At 42.0% G+C, this 18,707-nt stretch overlaps 2 protein-coding genes across 2 annotated transcripts; one reads left to right on the top strand and one right to left on the bottom strand.

The window, feature by feature from the left end:
* Positions 1-83: 83 nt before the first annotated feature.
* On the top strand, positions 84-4,825 carry rnf181 (ring finger protein 181). The gene is made up of 6 exons (XM_037097661.1): positions 84-231; positions 1,663-1,790; positions 1,881-2,017; positions 2,489-2,604; positions 2,698-2,772; positions 2,855-4,825. The coding sequence occupies exons 2-6, from the start codon at positions 1,705-1,707 to the stop codon at positions 2,912-2,914; spliced, it is 474 nt and encodes a 157-aa protein (XP_036953556.1). The 5' UTR covers positions 84-231; positions 1,663-1,704; the 3' UTR covers positions 2,915-4,825.
* Positions 4,826-5,179: 354 nt separating this feature from the next.
* LOC119019244 (transmembrane protein 150A-like) lies at positions 5,180-18,592 on the bottom strand. The gene is made up of 8 exons (XM_037097660.1): positions 18,498-18,592; positions 13,589-13,859; positions 12,196-12,243; positions 12,008-12,094; positions 11,502-11,569; positions 9,231-9,358; positions 8,960-9,137; positions 5,180-8,441 (listed from the first exon to the last, which is right to left on the bottom strand). Exons 2-8 carry the CDS (start codon positions 13,651-13,653, stop codon positions 8,140-8,142), a joined length of 876 nt encoding a protein of 291 aa, XP_036953555.1. The 5' UTR covers positions 13,654-13,859; positions 18,498-18,592; the 3' UTR covers positions 5,180-8,139.
* Between the last annotated feature and the right edge of the window lie 115 nt (positions 18,593-18,707).

The raw sequence follows: 18,707 nt of genomic DNA on the forward strand, positions 1-18,707 counted from the left end.
CAGTTTTAAATTAAAAACATGTCACCAGTTTTCAGTTGTAGTGCTCTACAGATCCATACGTCACTTCCCGTCCCGCTCCAGGTGGTGGCGGTAAAGACGCATCTTCATGTCACTGACTTTCACAAGAAGAAGAAACGGGCGGCGCTTCTCTGCTCTGATTGGACAACGTACCACACGATTCGTAGCGTCATACCCGGAAGAATGACATTTTTATTGTTGCTAACATTTCAGGTAAGTGGAGCTAATTTGTTAAACCGAACAACGAGCTGTGATAATGTGTTTTTTTCTGCGGCCGGTCGCGTTTAGTCCGTGTTGAAGAGACTCTGAGGTGTTAGCGTCAGACTTCAGCCGAGGCTCTGTCATAAATTCACTAAATCTAGATTTAACCTCAATATTTTAACATGTCCCGGGTTATCAGACACTAAATCTTATTGTAGACCGTTTCTGTATCTTCAGGGTCTCAATTCGGCTTTAATGAATTCATCTTGTCATGAAACGTGAATTTGTTTGAGGGACTTTTTCAGTTTAGCTTCGGCTGCTTGAACTTGTGTTTGCTAGCGAGTGAAACTTTACTGTTAAATGGAAAACCGCGAAACAATTCAGTCGATTAATGATCGATGGCTAAATGTTTGTATTGATCAAAGGTGGAAGAAGTGCTCAGATCGTTTAGTCAGTTTAAAATAATGATATCACATTATAGAGTTAGTAGAGTACAAGTTAAATTATTAGTATCCTAATATATTTAACTGGTAGAGTAGATAATGTAACTGTAATGGGAAAGTTATAGTCATACAACCTGTTTATCAAGTTATTTAGCAGGAAATACATAATATGATATGTATCATCATCTGTTTTTTACTTGACCACTATTAGGATATGAGTTTTATTAGAAGGCCCCAGTAAAAGTTTCAAATATATCAGCTAATAAACACATTTTTGACAGTTGAACACTTGTGACAAACATCTGTAATGTAAGCAGTGAACTTCAGTGGAAATATAAAGAGTAAACTGACTCTGATTGTAGGCTAAAAAAGTTTTCCTATCAGCCTGTCTCAGGCAGCAGGTATGTTGATAATAATAATACAGCTGATAATTCAGCCCACTGATCGATCAGTCGGGTTCTGGTTTTATACACTGATCACAAATTTCTGTGTATAAAATCTGAACATGTAAAGTAACTAGTAACTGAAGAAATCCAATGAATGTAAAGAAGTGCAAAGTAAAATATTTTGCTCTGAAATATTGTGAAGTATTAGGAAATGGAAATACATGTTTTACAAATACCTAAAAAATGTACTTAAATCCAGCACTTGAGTGAATGTATGTAACTGTGTTTGATGAATTGTTTCTGGACAGTAAAGAAAAGTCCTATTATAGAGCAGAACCCTGTGGTGAACATTATATTTAGTCTATTGATTTCATATCAGTCACTGTCGTGTCTCCAGGATGTGACTGTTTTAAGATTATTTGTCAGTGTGTGTCTGCAGCTTCTCTAAAAGACGCTAAACTGATCTTCTTCTTCTTCTTCTTCTTCTTCTTCTTCCTCTTCCTCTTCTTCTTCTTCTTCTTCTTCTTCTTCTTCTTCTTCTTCTTCTTCCTCTTCCTCTTCTTCTTCTTCTTCTTCTTCTTCTTCTGCATCTGCTTCTGCTTCTTGTCTTCCAGGTCTCTTAATGCGAAGAGGACACAAACGTCATCGGGACCAAAATGGCTTCCTACTTTGATGAACACGACTGTGAGCCCACGAACGCTGAGGAGCAGTATCGACAGAACGCTCTCCTTGAGCTGGCCAGGTGAAGCTGCTGAACACACCTCAGACTCGCTGTGAGGCTTCAGGTTGACTCAGTGTGCAGCTCTGACTGACTGTTGGTCTGTGTGTTCAGGTCTTTAATGCAGGGCCTGGACCTGCTCGACTCAGGCACGTTCGACCTCTCGGACTGGGACCAGCGACTTCCTCCTCCAGCTGCCAAAACTGCTGTTCAGACTCTCACTGTGGTCGTCATTTCTCCAGAACAAGCAGGTGACAACGTTCAGTCCAGAACAGCTCAGTGTGTTTCACAATCAGAGCATTTTTTACTGATGTTCAGCAAATGTCTCATTATTTGACACTATTAATGTACTTAGCATTTTCTTATTATGTGGATTTTTTTTTGAGAAACTTGCTCCTGATTTTCAGATACTTGAGATTCATTATTCCAAGAAAGTTTCTCATTAAGATACTAAGAAATTATTATTATAGATATGAACTCGATTCACAAACTGAGTCTGATGAAGAGTTGACCAAACTCAGATTTCATTTGTTGAAAAAGCGTTTTGCCCGAGGAAACATTTCTGTCTGCCGGTTGCTTCAGTGAAACCTGCTGTAAAACTAAACTAACAGCTTCTGGGTTTGTTAGTGTGAAATGTGAATCTGATGCAGGAAGAGACTTTTGCAGACCTGTCCTGGATTATTGACATCAGAGGGATTTATTCTGGTGCTCTGTTCTCACAGATAAAGGTCTCAAGTGTCCCGTGTGTTTGCTGGAGTTCGAGGAACAAGAGACGGTTCGCGAGATGCCTTGCAAACACCTTTTCCACTCAGGATGTATTCTGCCCTGGCTGGGAAAGGTAACGCTCAGATTTATAGTGCAGATTTTCATTTTGGCTGCCGGGAATTCTTTTTTTTTTTTTTTTTAATTTCTTGCATGTTTGTAATCGTAGACGAACTCCTGCCCGCTCTGTCGACTTGAATTACCGACCGACAATCCAGAATATGAGGAGTTTAAAAAAGACAAGGTGAGACTGATCTTCCTCCTCTAACTGCTCTCAGAGTGTCGTCAGTCCTTCACTGAACAGTTTTTCTTTTTCTGTCCTGCAGGAGAGAAGAAAACAGCGGGAGCACCGGCTGGAAGATCTCCATGGAGCCATGTACACATGACCCGACAGCACTGTGGGACAAAAGCCTCAGGAAATGCAAAATGCTGCATTCACGCCATTTCATACAGAATGTAACTCAGTGCTTGTTGATGAGAAATGTCGTCCATCAGCATCACGTTTGTAGCTACGAGTCAGAAATTTCCCAAGAACTATGAAGAAATCACCGTCACTGGAAACTCCAGCTAAAAGATTCAACATTACAAACATGTAAAACAATAAAAACAAATAATTTAGTCTTAATTTTTTTAATCTGATGTGACTAACAGGCTGACTCTTAGGATAACCATCTCAGAATCACATCTGACTGCTCTGGTTTGCACATCACACTTCTCTCATGTGACTTGGTGTGAATGCAGCATGAAGCAACAGGCTCGTTGAAAATGACAAATGCTTGTTTTAAGTTGGTTAAATGCTGTTTTCTTGCTAGTTAGGATGAGTATATTTAAAGAGGAGTGTGCTGTCGAAGCATTTCACTTCAGATTCTTTATTCCTTTGTTGTACAAATACGAGCTTTAAACGCACAAAAAGATCTTTGTCTAATCGATAGAATTATTTAAAAACAGACGTTTATTTTAATCAGCACCTCCTTTTTTTGTTATGGACTTTTTCCACAAGAGTAATGTTTAAAACAGAGAATTTTAAAGTGCATTACAGCAGTGTAGTATAAGTAGTGGAAGCACTTGTCTAAAGTGTTGGTGCTCGTCAAAGACAGATTTAAATCAAAGCAACAGACTTTTAGTTCGTAGTTTTACTCAGTCTCAAACCGTCCCTGCTGCATTATTTTGGATCCCGCTGGTTTTCTTGCAGGACCCTTCCTACTCCGCCTCTGATTGGTTACCGTCATCAGTTGCGTTCTCCACTCAAACGGTTCTGAAACTGTGGTTTTGAGCTGTAGTTTCCCCGGTAAACCCACCGACCTCTTCAGCCTCCTTTCTGAGCTGCTACTGCTGTTCATTCATTCTCTAGAAGTGGTCTTCGCTGTCAGAGTGTGTCGCGGCTCGTTGGGCTGAGCGAACAGGACGGGTGTCGGCCAGCTAGTCCAGAGACTCTGCAGCAGAGACAGCTGGAGAGGTCGGTGTATTTACCGGGGATAGTACATCTCACACTCGGCTTCATCAGCTCCACCACTGGCTGTTTTGTTTTCTAAACTGCAAGAAAAACAAAACTCATTCAAATCAGAGAACCACTGAACATGCAGTCAGGTCCTTGTGACAAGTCTTGCCACCTGACAGTCATCTTCGCAACGTCTCCAGGCAGTACTTTCAGACTAACAAGACCAGAAGCACAAAAATCATTCCGATTTAACAGTTGAAAAACTTGTTGGACACATTTATCACGGAGCACCAGGACCATAAGGCCGGCGAGGCGTTTGCAGTACAAAAACGATAGCTGGAAGCCAAATGAAGCGAGGCAGGAAGGGTCCTGTTAGCAGTGGGATTCATAATAACACGTCCCTGCCTGGTAAATACTCCAAAGCCCAGTCTCACACAGGATTTCTGTTAACTTGAAGTCTGCAAGCCAAAGCAGTGGGAATTTATTTTTCTAGACTAGACTGAAGATGTTACACAACTGTTTCCACCAGCTGAGTAAACTGACCTTTATGTGTTAAATTGGTGGCATTCCCCTTTAACTTGTCCCATGATGTTGTTTTGATGTGTGAGAGAGTCTGTTCTCTCTTCTGGCCGAGACAGAGGAACAATCTGATTTGGTTTTGATGCTTTTACATCATGTGACGCTCGCTAATTATAACCGCAGCAGAAATCTGTGGAAAATATTCGTCATGAACACAAAATACTGGAGCTCTTCAACCGGCAGTGTGTAGAAACTGTCTGCATGTTCGTCATTCTTTATGTCGTCTGCTCAAAAGTTGTTTCTGCTTGCAAATAAAAAGATTTTTATGTAAAGAAATGACCATCCAAAGACTGTCGCTCTGTGTTTTGAAGGAACAGTTCACTAAAGAATGAGAATTAATTCATTATCTCAGGTGAAGTTTCATCGTCCACAAAACATTTCTGGATCCTCACTGCAAAATATTGTTGGAGCATTCTGCTAAACAGGTGAAGCAGCTGGAGACTCGATTTGAAATGGAAAAACAACCAAATATACAAAATGTCTCCCTGAGAGCCCGAATTAATTTGAAAAGACGTTATTTACTCTTGACGTGTTGAAATGAGCAGTAATAACATCTTTGGTGAACTGTTCCTTTAAGCAGCTCATTTCTATAAGAAAACAGATTTCTGTGTTTAAAGAACAGCTGATGCAAAACGTCTGCTAATAATTTATCATTTTTATTTCATATTTGAATATAAATCTCTGTCAAATGAAAATACCTAAATGATAGACAAATCATACATATTTACAGAATTTATAAAAGGAAACAAAATCATCTGTGTCGACTTGTTTTTGGGGACTCCTCTGTAACCGGGCTCTTACTCATGTTTCAAATGCAGGAAATAAGACTTAACAGGTTTTTATAAACTCGTTTCTGTTTCTGTGTCGTTGTCGCTAGAGTTCAAGACATGAACAGGTCGGCAGCCCAACCAACAAACACACCAGATGAGACAGTTTAGTATGTTTGGACAGAAAGGAAAGAAACTCCACCATAAAGTTTTGGCCTGTGGAAGATGGCGTAACAGAAGTAATCCGGCCCCGATGTGAGGGCTCATACAAGCTGCCGTTTGTAGTCACACCTTGTGACTGAGTTACAGTATGGTGAAAATCGGCTACACAAGATTAAAAAAAAAGATAGAAAGAAAGAAAAAGAAACAAGCCGAACATGTTCCCCTGGCACAGTACGAGGGATAAGGCTAAAACAGTGCACTCACACACCTACTGCCGACACACAGAACAACAACCAAGGCTCCAGTCGTTTTTTGGCAAGATCAGGATGCTGCTGTCCCAGAAAGAAAGCTAAATAATTTGCACAAAAAAAAGGTGAAACCGATGAAAAAGAAGAACATGTTGGAACTCTAGCTGTTACCTCCGAACATCAAACCCACAAAAGATAAAAGAGGTAGGTGATGTGACCTTTTAAAACACGTGTATTGCTGGCTTCCAGTGATTACAGGTACGATGAAGGGCAGAATACTGCGAGTGGTGAAACAAAACAAGAAGTTCGTCTGAGTGAAACCTCGACCGGGTGGAGTTATCAGCTTCAGTCTGAGCAGTGGCAGTCTGTGGCAGTCTGGTGTTGAGTTAATGATCAATATGAGAGAAATTGGCAACAGGAAATCAAACAAAAACATCAACATGACACGTTTTCACTTCTGTGGGAGACTTTTTCTGTCAGTGTTACAGAAACAATCCTGTGATTCATCACACTGAGAAAGTTCATCTCAAAATAATGTGAAACGTTTTCAAAATGATTCTGAGATATTAACTCGTTATTTTGAGAAAGTTTCACGTTATTTTGAGAGTTTTTCAAAATAATGAGAAAATCTCAAAATCAGTTTGTCACTTCAGAGAAACTTTTCTAAATAATGTTGGTGACTCAAAGTGCGACAGTATCACAAAATGATCAACTCAAAATAACAGACTAGAATCTTGAAGTGAGATAATAACTCGAACATTTTCTCAATATTTTTACACAGCAACTCAAACTTCCTCAAAAATACTGAGTCTCTTATTTTGATACCAACCTTTTATTTTGATAGTGTATTTTTTTTAGGTTTCTCATTATTTATAGATACTAACTCGTTTTGACTTCTTTAAAATACTGAGATGCCTCAATAATGAGCTACAATCTTAAAATACTGAAACTTTCTTGAAACTGAGATCGCACCAGAATATATTTTGGGATATAAACTCATCTGGAGAACGTTTCTCATTATTTTGTTAAACTTACTCCATGTTTTAGTAAATTGCTGTTGTTCTGTTAAACGAAATCAGTATTTTGGATGTTTGTTCATGACGCTGACAGAAACAGTCTTCAACACGCTTCAGTCTGTCGGCTGCTTTCTGCTCCGACACTGTTCTGACACCATCGTGACGCCATGAGGTTTATGGCACAAAGTCTACAAGCATCAAATTCACTTTCAGTTAACACATTGCTTCATATTTTAACAGAAAAATTATTCTCAAAACTCAAATAAGGCTTCCAAAGGTCCAGCCTGGAATTAAATCAGTGTGTGGACGAGAACTGGGGCTCTGTGAACGCGTCAGGTTCAGAGTTTTACCTTCACACAGACGCTTGTTTTACTGGCAGATTCAGACCACGTCAAACGTCTGGGTGTCACTTTTTCCTTGAAAACAAAAAAAGAGCCCCGTGTTCAGATCCAACACACTGACAAAAGGCATTATTCACTCCAGTGGAGCGTAAATGAGCACATGATTGATGGCGATTATTGCACCGGACAGGACAGTCGATGAAATGTAAATGTTAGAAAGAAATCATCCGATCATGCAACAATAACTGAACGGCAACTTCAGAGATTCTCAGTTCAAAGTGATTGAGATTCACTCGCCGCTGGACATTAGAACAGAAGTGACCAGTAGCTTCCTGTGCAGCTGCACTCACATGTCAGTGAAATCGATTATGATCTCAAGAATGACGGTGGCTCCAGATACACGTATACATAATCATATAAAAAACACCGTTAAAATCATCTGAGACCAAATGAACCAAACTGTCGGGTGAAGTGATTTTTGCAGATCGTTTGACGGATCGTTTGCTCTTGATTGACTAAATGAGGGCTGAATGCTTACAGCCTGAAACACATACGTAACTGTTAACTACTCACTTCTCAAACATTCAGTATTTTCTACTCACTACACAAACTCAAACGTTAATTGTTATTCTCTCATTCAAAAAGTGTGCCGTGCAGAGAAAAGCAAAAGGCCAACACAGGTGGGCGTGCCAAGCGTTGGGTCGGTGGGGAGAGAATTTTTTTTTAAAAACGTTGTGGGCACACCAGTGATGCACAGTTATTAAAAAAACTGGTTCAGAAACAAGTGACTCAAGTGAAGAAATCAACAGCCATCTTTGAAAACATTCACGGTTCCAGTGCTCAGACCGGCTCCACACATTCAGCCCTCCTCTCAACATCGCTACAGAAAACGTGACATTTGGCTGAAGTGGTTTGCACCAATGCTGGAAAACAAATAAAAGATAGTAGAGCAGTACAGATGGGACAACCTGGTGTTGGTTATCAGAACGTCCTGCCTTCCTGTGGGGCCCATGAAGCACCTCCGCAGTAACGTTTGAGAGCTTTGGACTGCGACGCAGAGCTACAACATGGCTATACTCTCTGGGGTACAGTTGAGATGTGTCGACGTGCTGCTTCCTCCGGGAGACTTGAGGCCCTTCGTCGCCCCGCCCATCGTCGAGCCTCGCGCCCGGGGGCCTATGATCACCCCTGAGCCGTGGTGGTGACTCTGCTGCAGGCCCGCCATCATGGTCTCGCTGGTGACGGTGCCGAACTCGTATGTGAAGGTGCCGTAGAAAACCAGGATGTCCACCGTGAAGACCCACTCACAGATGGCGGCAGCGTGCTGCAGGATGAAGCTCTCGTGGATGAAGAAGATGCCGCCTGGGAGGAGGAGGGAGTTAAGGAGCACAAACATCTCAGACATGAACAAAACAAAAAGAGCTCCACCTGAATTCAATCATTTGTATTAAAAGGTGTCACGATTGGGAGTAGCTTTAAGTTTTGATAATCAAAGGCAGGATAGACGATTCTCACAGGATTTACTTTTTTCTCTCCACTTGCCAACTCATGAGCGTCCATCCTTCAACGTTGACACAGTTAGCTTAGCGTTAGCCTGCAGCTGCACTTCTAGACACTAATCCTGCTGTCATGAAGACGATCAGCTGAGTGTGACTGGAGGAAATCTGAAGGACATCTGGCTGCAGTTTGTTTAATGTCTACAACCATGTAGACATCAAACTAACTGCTGCTGCCTGTCTTTGCCTTCAAAAAGAGGTTTCAGTCTCAGTTAAATAAAGGCTCATTTCAAAATAAATGAGGTAAAAATAACCATTTCATTCAAAAATAAAGACATAACTAAATACAATAAGAAGGATTTCCCAGCAGTAAGTTGAGGATACTGAGGACGAGGGAGACCATAGCTCCCAGTGCCAGAGCCACTCTGAAGTGGGCCATCCAGTAGTCGAGGGCGGTCATGGCCACCCGGTAGGTGAGCACACACTGCAGACACACAAACAGCAGCCCTGCTGGAAACGCCACTCCGGCTCCCACGTAGTGCAGAGATTTGGCGTGATCAACCTGACAAACAGAGCAGTGCAGTCAGACGGTCGTCTGCACACATCTGAGGTCCAATGAAGAAGAAAAGTGCGTATTCATGTCAGGGAGGTTTACCTGGAAGTTTCCCACCATGACCAGACCCACAGCGTTGGTGCAGCCAGACACCAGAGCGCTGGTGTTGACCCAGCAGCGGTGGCTGTGTTCGATCACCTGGGCGTAGCGCAGAAGGCACACCATCACCACTGCAGGGACACGGAGGAGACGCACACACTGAGTCTCATACACAACACAGAACTGATGCTGCACAATACAACTGTGCAGTCAGAGCAAACATGAGCTGGTACCGACTGACCCGCATGTCAGAGGGTCAGATCAATTCGGAGGGTGAACAAAAATGTTGATTTTGATCATGGTTGAGTTTTTTCTGTTGTTTCAGGGATCAGAATGTACATTTTGTTCTGATCTCATCAGAAATTCAAAAGGTGTTAGACACATTTTTTTTAGATGGTGTTGTTGAAACATGATGCTCCTGCTCGTCCAGCTGACGGTCATGTGACTGCACTCACTCTGCTGATCTGATCTGTTTTTACTGCCGTCTCACAGAGGATGTCTTCTATGAACTACTGACTTCTATGGTTACATAAGAGGGCACTTTCCTTTGCAGGCTGACCATCACGGTTAGGAAACTACGCATCTGCAGGTTACAGTCTGCACAACCAGTGAAACACACAACAAGTCAACAACTGCTCAAGTCAGTCCAGCTTGGCTAAACATTTCATTTTGAAAAACCTGTAAATATTCAAACTTAAACACTGTAAATGTAGAGGAAAACCAAAGACTGACAGATGAGTGTTTGATCAGCAGCGTATTCCAAACAAAACTGATGGTGAACTGCAGGCAAACGATCATAAAGTCAGTGTGAGTGGACGTCTGTTTGTTGGATGACATCTGTACAGTCTGCACAACAATCAAAGGTCGAAATCAAAGCCTCCAGACAGCCTTTCTCCAGGGAGGACAGCATGACAGAGGAGACATTCAGAAATTCAACTCTGATGGAACATGAGGAGGAAAAACATTCAAATAATATGAGAGGAAAAGTTGATGTGAATGATGGATCGATACTGAAAAACAGCAAGAGAGAAGCGATTAAGGACAGAGAGGGAAAATTGGGGCAGAGCTGAGTGGTGATAAAACACGACAGGAGGAGGAGGAGGAGGAGAAGGAGGAGTGGAGGAGGAGTGAAGGAGGAGGAGGAGTGAAGGAGGAGGAGGAGGAGTGGAGGAGGAGGAGGAGTGAAGGAGGAGGAGGAGGAGTGGAGGAGGAGGAGTGGAGGAGAAGGAGGAGGAGAAGTGGAGGAGGAGTGAAGGAGGAGGAGGAGTGGAGGAGGAGGAGGAGGAGGAGGAGGAGGAGTGGAGGAGTGGAGGAGGAGGAGGAGGAGGAGTGGAGGAGGAGGAGGAGGAGTGGAGGAGGAGGAGGAGGAGTGGAGGAGGAGGAGGAGGAGTGAAGGAGGAGGAGGAGAAGGAGGAGGAGTGGAGGAGTGAAGGAGGAGGAGGAGGAGGAGGAGGAGTGGAGGAGGAGGAGGAGAGGAGGAGGAGGAGGAGGAGGAGGAGTGGAGGACGAGGAGGAGGAGTGGAGGAGGAGGAGGAGAGGAGGAGGAGGAGGAGAGGAGGAGGAGTGGAGGAGGAGGAAGGCCACTGAGGGTACGTTCAGAGGGAGGACGGAGGGGGAAGTGGAAGGAAAGCCACATTCATTATTGATCAGAGAAAACAGGCTATTTCCAGCCCTGCACGTCTCCTGTGGCTGACGACTGTGGGCACCATGGAGGATTAACACGAAACAGACATTTAACACTTTTAACCTCAACTGGACTCATTAATTATTGTAGCGTTACAGAGCAAAGTGCTCCGTATGAAATATAATTCACATCTCAACACACGTTTAAATAACTTTACTTAAACATTCAGTATTTAACAATGATTTTTTTCAAATCATGCTACAAAAACTGAAAAATATTTTATAAACACTGCTTGATTTTACACCACACACAGGTTTATTAAGGATAATCCACAGGGAAAGGAATAATTCCACATTTTGAGAAATGTAGGGAAGGTGATTCTGGATTCTGACTCCCAGCTCCTCAAATACTGTTCGAGTCAGAATTTCAGGCCGATGATGAGCTGGATGTGTGTTCAGACAGAAGCCCGGTGCGAAGGCTTTGTGAGACCATGTCAAGGTAAAACATTTACCGTACAAACACAAGAGTGAATTAAATCCTCTCACCCAAAATGCAAACTATTGCTTCAAAGAAGGAACTCTTGCACTTTCTGTTTTTAATGACAGAGCCGTGTTTGAGTGTGTTTGTGTGTGTGGTTTTAAAGTCTTTACCCATGAAGGCTCCGACGTTGCCGATCAGGCTGAACAGGCAGCTTTCAGGAGGGAAGGAGCCACATTTACTGCAGAACACAGAGATAAAAACAGCCCTCAGTATTTTACCTTCTTATATCACAGCGTGCCAGGCCACAGTCTCTTCACCTCACATCAAGATTTCTGTCATGTCAGGTCAGAAAGTGCAGGAACAAACAAAGTGACTACTATCACACGTGTGTGGGCTGTGAGAGAATGTAAAACACGCGCTCTGATGTCATATCTAGATGTAAAATTCAGATTCTATGAGTCTCATGATGCCTTTTTACAAGAGAGCTCTTGTTCCGCCGGCGGTTAGAAGCTTATTTGCAGATTAAACAAATGCAATTCATGCAAAGTGAGAGTTAATGACTGTCACAGAGCCACAACATAACAAGGTGCTAATTCATGCCTCAGGGCTTTATGCTGACACAAACTGCTTCTGTAAACTGCAGAAGAAACACAGTGAAGTGCAGAGCGGAGCGGACCTGATGAGGGGGATGTCCTGGATGGTGCAGCAGGTCTTGGGGAAGCCTGGTCGAGGCAGCTCCTCTGTGCATGTCACATTGTAGGACCTGCGGCAGAGACACAGAGACTTCAGTGTCCACGTTTCAATCAACAAAAATGTTGGCTAACGAAGAGTTTTCCCTCTGAGTCAAGGAGGGAAATCACTCACCAGTTCTCCACAGGACAAACGTGGTGATTCATCACAGCCATGGCATACCTGTGGGCCGGAGCACACATCAGTTACAGCGAGGAATCACTGGTGTCAGACGTCTACTCCTCAAAAAACAAAGTGTCGTATCTGCACTTAAACTACTGAAGTGAACAAGTTGATCCTTTTTCTACGTCTCATCTGAATTGTTTTCTCTCCCGTGTTCATGACTTGAAAAAAATAATGATAATTTTTTTTGCCTGACTGGTTTCACACACAACCAAAGAAACAATAAAACTTATTTTGACTTTGTTTCAAACGGAGTAAATATGTAGTTAGAATATATATTCAACAAAAATTGCTGACTTGGTTTCACACATGAAGAAAAATAAAAAATTCTCCTGACAAACGCTGACACACTCAATTTTCCTTTTACTCGTGTCAAAGAAAAAAAAAGGTGCTGCTTTAAATGTTTCATCAAACATGAAAAGAAAGAAAATCATGTCACGGAGGATTTTTCTTCTGCTCTGGTTCACGTCCGTCTTTTTAACGTGATTTGACACGTTTGATCTTTTTTCATTCTGTCATACATGAGCAAAAAATTACTAAATAAAATAAAAATTCCCTCCGGATTTTTTTTTATTCACTCCATTTCACATATAAAAAATGAAAAAAGGGAGGAAATAAATTCACACATTTTTATTTTGCAAACCAGTTTTTACACAACATGACAAAAAAGTCTATCTATATATTTATATAATGTCACTGTCTTCTTGTCTTTGTCTTTTAATACAAATTTGACATGATTTGCATTGAACTTTGTGGGAATTGTTTGAATAATGATGTTAATTTCGTACGATATCATGTTTATTTGTATATTCAAGTGTATTCGTATTCTACATCTATTTCTTACCTTTTTGATTATATTGTTTATTTTTGCGATTGGTTTTGTCTTTTGTAATATTCTGTCCTTTGGCTGCTGGGACAAACAAATTTCCCCATTTGTGGGACATTAAAGGATTTCTGATTCTGATTCTTTGATCTGTTGTATCAAAGTTAGAGTATCATGACAACATTAGTGTCTAACTAACTGTCGTGTTCTGAGCTGGAGCCTGCAGAGTCGTTTCACCCTGGAGTGAAGACTGATTGTCCACATTCACATGAGAGGCAGAAGACACATCGGTGGGTTTCTTGCACAGTGTGAAAGAGTTAACAGCGTTCTAAACCCAGCTGATGATTATAATACATATAAAAACACTCCAACAGTAATCAGTGTTCCTGTGAAACGTCCATCTTTGATGTGATCATGTAAACAGCCTGTGACGTCCACATCCCCATGACTCTGTACCAGCAGCTCCATCAGCACACTTGATAATGTGACGTCACTGTGTTTGACTGTGTTGCTGTAACTCACACGATCCATATTCCCGTGATGGAGAAGGCAGACAGGCTGACAGGCAGGACGATCCAGGCAGTCATTGGGCTGGCAGTGAGCTGGCTTTGGCCCAAGCATGGGGTGAGAGGGGGGCTTCGGGCGGGAGCGGCGACACGACGGGGGGGGGATCAGGTGGGGGGCGGGTGGGGGTCACTAACACACAGGGAAACACACAGGGGGAGACATGAGAGGAAAAAAGGGGGAATGGCACAGCTCTTCTGCTCCACAGGGCCCTGCAACCAGCAGCAACCTGACAGGACACACAGCAAATACAAACTACGGTTATTAAGGATATTAAAGATATGAATATATCAAATGTTCTCTGTGACTCAAATGAGTCTCTGCTAATGTCTGTTTTTGCAAAGTGTCCTGCTTGGTTTTTGTTTTTTTTTTGTCTGTTCTGCACAGTGAGCTTAACGTCTGACGGTCGTTTTAAACTTGTTTCTTGATTTTTGGTTTCTAACGTCACACCTGGCCCGGAGCAACAGATCAAAACCAGCCTCTTGACTAATTCTAGCATATTTACAGTGATATTCATTAATATGGACTGAACCTGAGAAATAAAACTGGATAAAATTGTTTCACACTCTGCAATATTAATCAGTAATATGACTTCAGGAGAAACTTTGGATCTTTGAGTTTAGACGGACACCAAATAAAGTCATCTTTATTTACACGCACTGAAGATTTTAATCAGACTTTAATAAAACTTTCTGGACGTGGTCTGCTCGGGCATGTTAATGATTAAAACTGATTAATCACAACTAGTCGTGCTGTATGGGCCGGGCATCAGAACAGTATCGTTTTTGATCTTACAAACTGAGACTCAGATTGAGGTGTTTTACGCTTTTGTTTTCTGATTCTGTGATTATTCTGATTATTGGTGGAACATCAGGGTTCATGTAAACACAGCTGTGGTTGAACCGAAGTGGAAAATGATGTTTATAAAGAAAAACTCCTGCTCCAAACAGCCCAGTCCAGAAATAAGTAACAGGGTGTTTTTTTCCTGCTACCTTTTCTTTACTGTCACAATGTTTCATGGTGACTTCTCTGTAACTCTGATGATTACATAAGTACTGTTAGAGAAGAGAAAGATAAAAGCTTCAGTCGAGGACTCAGCCAAGGTCAGCGAGCAACAACACCAGCTGGATCAGTTTACATGGCGTACAGTCACAAGTGTGTCCTTGGCTCAGAGGGAATATACAGTGAACTCGTCTCAAACTAATCCAAAGAAAAAGGAGCACAAAGGTCAAACTCACAAATAAGCCTGTGAAAAAATGTTGCAGCAGTTTTTATACATAAATCTGTCTAAACTTACTATTTTATGGTTGAAGAAAACGTTGACACAAATGTTTTAAGCTTTAACCTTTGCTCTAATTTGAGTGTGCTGTTCCGTTGTTTGTGATCTGCTCACTTTTAATGATTTAATCACTTATTGCAGAAACAGTTTTGGATGCACGGCCTCTTGTTCAACACTTTTAAGTCAGTTATATATCAAATGTTTCCATGAACTTCTGTCAAAGGTTTCAGTGTGAAGGAAATCCGAGGCTGAACAAAACTGGAATCTGACTTCTGCCAAGCCAGTGGAGAGACTTTGATTCTACAGGAGTAAATTTAGATTTGAGACTATTACTGTACTGCATATACTTAGATTGACTGATAATCTACTGGTTGTTTGAAACCATTTTATAATTTCCAAAGGGTTTCTTGAGTCCTCTGTGATAACAAACTGAATTTCTTTGGGTTTCTGGCTGTTGATGAGACAAAATGAGACATTGGAAGATGTCAGCTTGTCTGTAATGGCCATTTTTAACCTCTAGTTGCTAAAATAATCAACAGATTAAGCAAAAAATAAAATAATTATGACTTCAAGCCCTGTGGGCGATGTTAACGTACAGGATGGCAGTGTACTTGTGCTCAAATATACCTACAAATGAAATTAATGACAAATTCCAGGAATTCCGTGAGAGCAGGAAATCAGAAGGTTTCCACAAGATAAATTTAAGATTTAAAGTCCATTGTAAATTCAATGTAAGGCCTGTTTCACACCCATACTGGCAAAGAAGTAAAAAGGATTTTCAAGGAAAATTGGAATCCAAGAATTACTTGCAAATAAAACTGAATTTATTTTTAATTTCGCCTTTGATGCCACGTTGGCCCAGACACGTCATGTTGGTGTGGATGAGTTTATTTTTGTTGTCCAACCCCGATTTTAGGGTCCGAGTGTCGATGGTTTGAGGGCGGGTCTGGTGTGGTTAAAGGTTGGGGGGCAAAGACTTTGAGGACAGCATGCCCATTGACGACACCCCCTCCTCCTTCTCTGAAAGACAATGTGTCATCCGGCCCAATGACCATCTGCCACACAGGCTCCTCCATCTGTACAGACGTCATTAAACAAACAGACGTCCACTCACGCTGAGTTTATGATCGTTTGACTGCAGTTCACCAGCTTTGGTTAATCAGTCTTGCTTGGAATACGCTGCCGACCACACGGCAGCTTCTACGTTTAAATTACAGCGTTTAAGTTTGAGTCTTTACAGGAATTTCAGAATAAAATGTTTAACCAAGCTGGACTGACTTAACGATTAATCCAAAAACTGTGTAGCAGTTAAAATTTCTTTAAGTCTTTTTGTTCTTTGTTCACATTAAAAAGGTGAGAGTGATCTGGAAAAACACTGAGCCAGGTTTTGCACATTATGATCACACACTAGTTCTCCTGCACTCAGCGTTCAAGTGGAGCCGGTTCCTCTTATGGTTTGTTCCCTGCAGTCCGTCCCTCCTCTCAATGTATAAAGACAGTATAGATAATCAGCAGCAGAGTGTTTGTAAAGCCTTTTGAAGTGCTGTCATATACGGCGCTCTGAGGCCTGAACACTCGCTGCAAATAAAGGCTGTTGTAATATTCACACTAGATAGTGAAGCTCGCAAACCACAGAAGACATAAAGGAAACTATAAAATCATGTGGTCTGCAGGACACGCGTCAAAATCACCTGACACTGTTGAACCAGAGGAAGAGCTGGAGTCTCTGCTTCACACTACCAGACATTTATTAAATTCTTTTACGACTGTACTATAAGTAAAATCAAGGCCCTGATGTTCACTGTTCTGCCTGCATTCATTTCTGTACTATTTGTGACAGCACGCAGCGAGACTGCTCACTTTAAGAAGAAAACAATAAAGACCAACCTCTGCTCAACCTTTAGGGCCTTTGCTGATTTGGGGATTTCAAAAATCAAAAACAAATGCATTGGTCAATAAACGCACGTTTTGTGGTGAGACTTCATATGTAGTTTCTCTTCATATATCGTGCAGCCGTGTTTCATATTGTTCTTCTCTGCTTTTATTGGCTGCTCTTTAAAGGTGCATTACACCATCTGCTGTGTGGAGATGCTGCACTTGTTAAGTCAACAAACACTTCCTGGCTTTGTACTATCAGCTGGATTTATTGGCTAAAATTTCTTTATCTGCAGATAACAGATAATGTAAATGTTCTATTACTGGACTGATTTTTCCATCTAATATATATCATGCAGGGTTGGGACATTTCAAACTCACAGTAGCCATGTTTTTTTTAAAGTTTGCACAAATTATTTAAAGCATCAAAATACAAATCTGGTGCATTTCCATAAACTGTAATGAATTAATGAACTCTGCTATGTTAAGTGTAATTTGGCCAGAGGATGATGCAGCGAAGGCTACGTGGCTTCGTCACGGAGACAAAATGGGGAGAGTTCTTTAGGAACTACTTTCAATAAGCCATCCAAAGTGTTTCTTTCATGGACGAGGCCGAGGAATCACTTGGTCCACGTGCGCCGACTGCTTACAGACATTATTTCACAGAGAGCTGCTTCCAAGAGATCTGGTCAGTCAGTCGGTTTGCACCTTTAATTTAAAGTTTCATTGTCCGCTGTTGTCTTTTCTTTCTTTGTTCAGTCAAGACTGACAACAGTCAGCAACCGTTTTCTCCCAAGGTTAGCAGAAACCAGGACAAACAGACCTGTTATGTCACATGCCAACCACCTACTCTGTCTAACCGACCAACCACTGCTGGCTGGTCGCGACACTAACTGTGCACCATTATGATGATTTCAGGGAAAGTGACCACAGACGCCGACAGTGTTCATATTCAGTATTACAGCAAGTGAAAGGGCTTTAACTGGGGGGGCAGAGGCTCAACTACCACTGTGTTCCCTCATTCAGCAATAGATAGTGACCAAACATATTTATACTCATGAAAATCGTCCACATTATCACTTTAAGCTCATCGGCATTATATAAAAGAGAAGAATATACACTGATGAATAACTGGTGAAAGTTCCCCAGATGCAGCACAGTAAGACAGACAGTACAAACATCTAAAACTACTCCTACCAGGCCTCCCAGAAAACAGCTGGTTAAAGCAGGATACTGAGTTAATTAAAGGAAAGTGTGTGTGTGTGTGTGTGTGTGTGTGTGTGTGTGTGTGTGTGTGTGTGTGTGTGTGTGTGTGTTCAGGGGGGCCATGACACCCCCACCCCCCCGCAGCCCTCCACAGGAAATACTCGCCTCTGTACTTGTAAGACTCGATACAACAGTGACAAAATATTCCAATAAACGCATTCATATAATTCTCCACTTAAATTCGAGAAAGGCACCCAAACAAAACAACCGGAGCGACATCACCGAGCCCGGCATCTTTGCTCTCCTGAACCGGGAAACGGCGGCGTTAGCCTGTTAGCTTCCTCCTAGCTAGCTGTTAGCTCGCACTTTAGTTGTCTTGACTTGACTCTTGCCCGCATCTTGATTTCCGCTAACATAAGCGATGAGCGGCTAAAAGAGAGACAGTTCGCGGACACGAACAGCGACGCGACAGAGACAGACAGGGAACACAGGCGAGCGGACACCTACCTTCAACCTGCTCTGCCCACCACAGACCTCAACAACCTTGGTTTCCCTTTAAAAACACCGTTTTCTTAGCAGATGATGCTAGCCGCCAAAACATCGTCCGGTTGGGATTTTCAAAATAAGACATCGTGATAAAGGATTTTTAAAGGAATCCATGAATTATAAAAGCATATTTCTTTATTTCTGTATTTCTTTCGCCACAAACACACACAT

The sequence above is a fragment of the Acanthopagrus latus genome, chromosome 5 (assembly GCF_904848185.1).
Source record: "Acanthopagrus latus isolate v.2019 chromosome 5, fAcaLat1.1, whole genome shotgun sequence".
Lineage (NCBI taxonomy): Eukaryota > Metazoa > Chordata > Actinopteri > Spariformes > Sparidae > Acanthopagrus > Acanthopagrus latus.

Bases quoted from the DNA above. Each gene is read 5' to 3' on its own strand.
- LOC119019244 (XM_037097660.1), bottom strand. From the start codon at position 13,653: ATGACTGCCTGGATCGTCCTGCCTGTCAGCCTGTCTGCCTTCTCCATC. The intron at 9,138-9,230 runs GTAAACCTCCCT...TCTGTTTGTCAG, and splicing joins TCATGGTGGGAAACTTCCAG to GTTGATCACGCCAAATCTCT. The intron at 8,442-8,959 runs GTATCCTCAACT...TCCTCCTCCCAG, and splicing joins TATGGTCTCCCTCGTCCTCA to GCGGCATCTTCTTCATCCAC.
- rnf181 (XM_037097661.1), top strand. From the start codon at position 1,705: ATGGCTTCCTACTTTGATGAACACGACTGTGAGCCCACGAACGCTGAG. The intron at 1,791-1,880 runs GTGAAGCTGCTG...CTGTGTGTTCAG, and splicing joins GCTCTCCTTGAGCTGGCCAG to GTCTTTAATGCAGGGCCTGG. The intron at 2,773-2,854 runs GTGAGACTGATC...TCTGTCCTGCAG, and splicing joins AGGAGTTTAAAAAAGACAAG to GAGAGAAGAAAACAGCGGGA.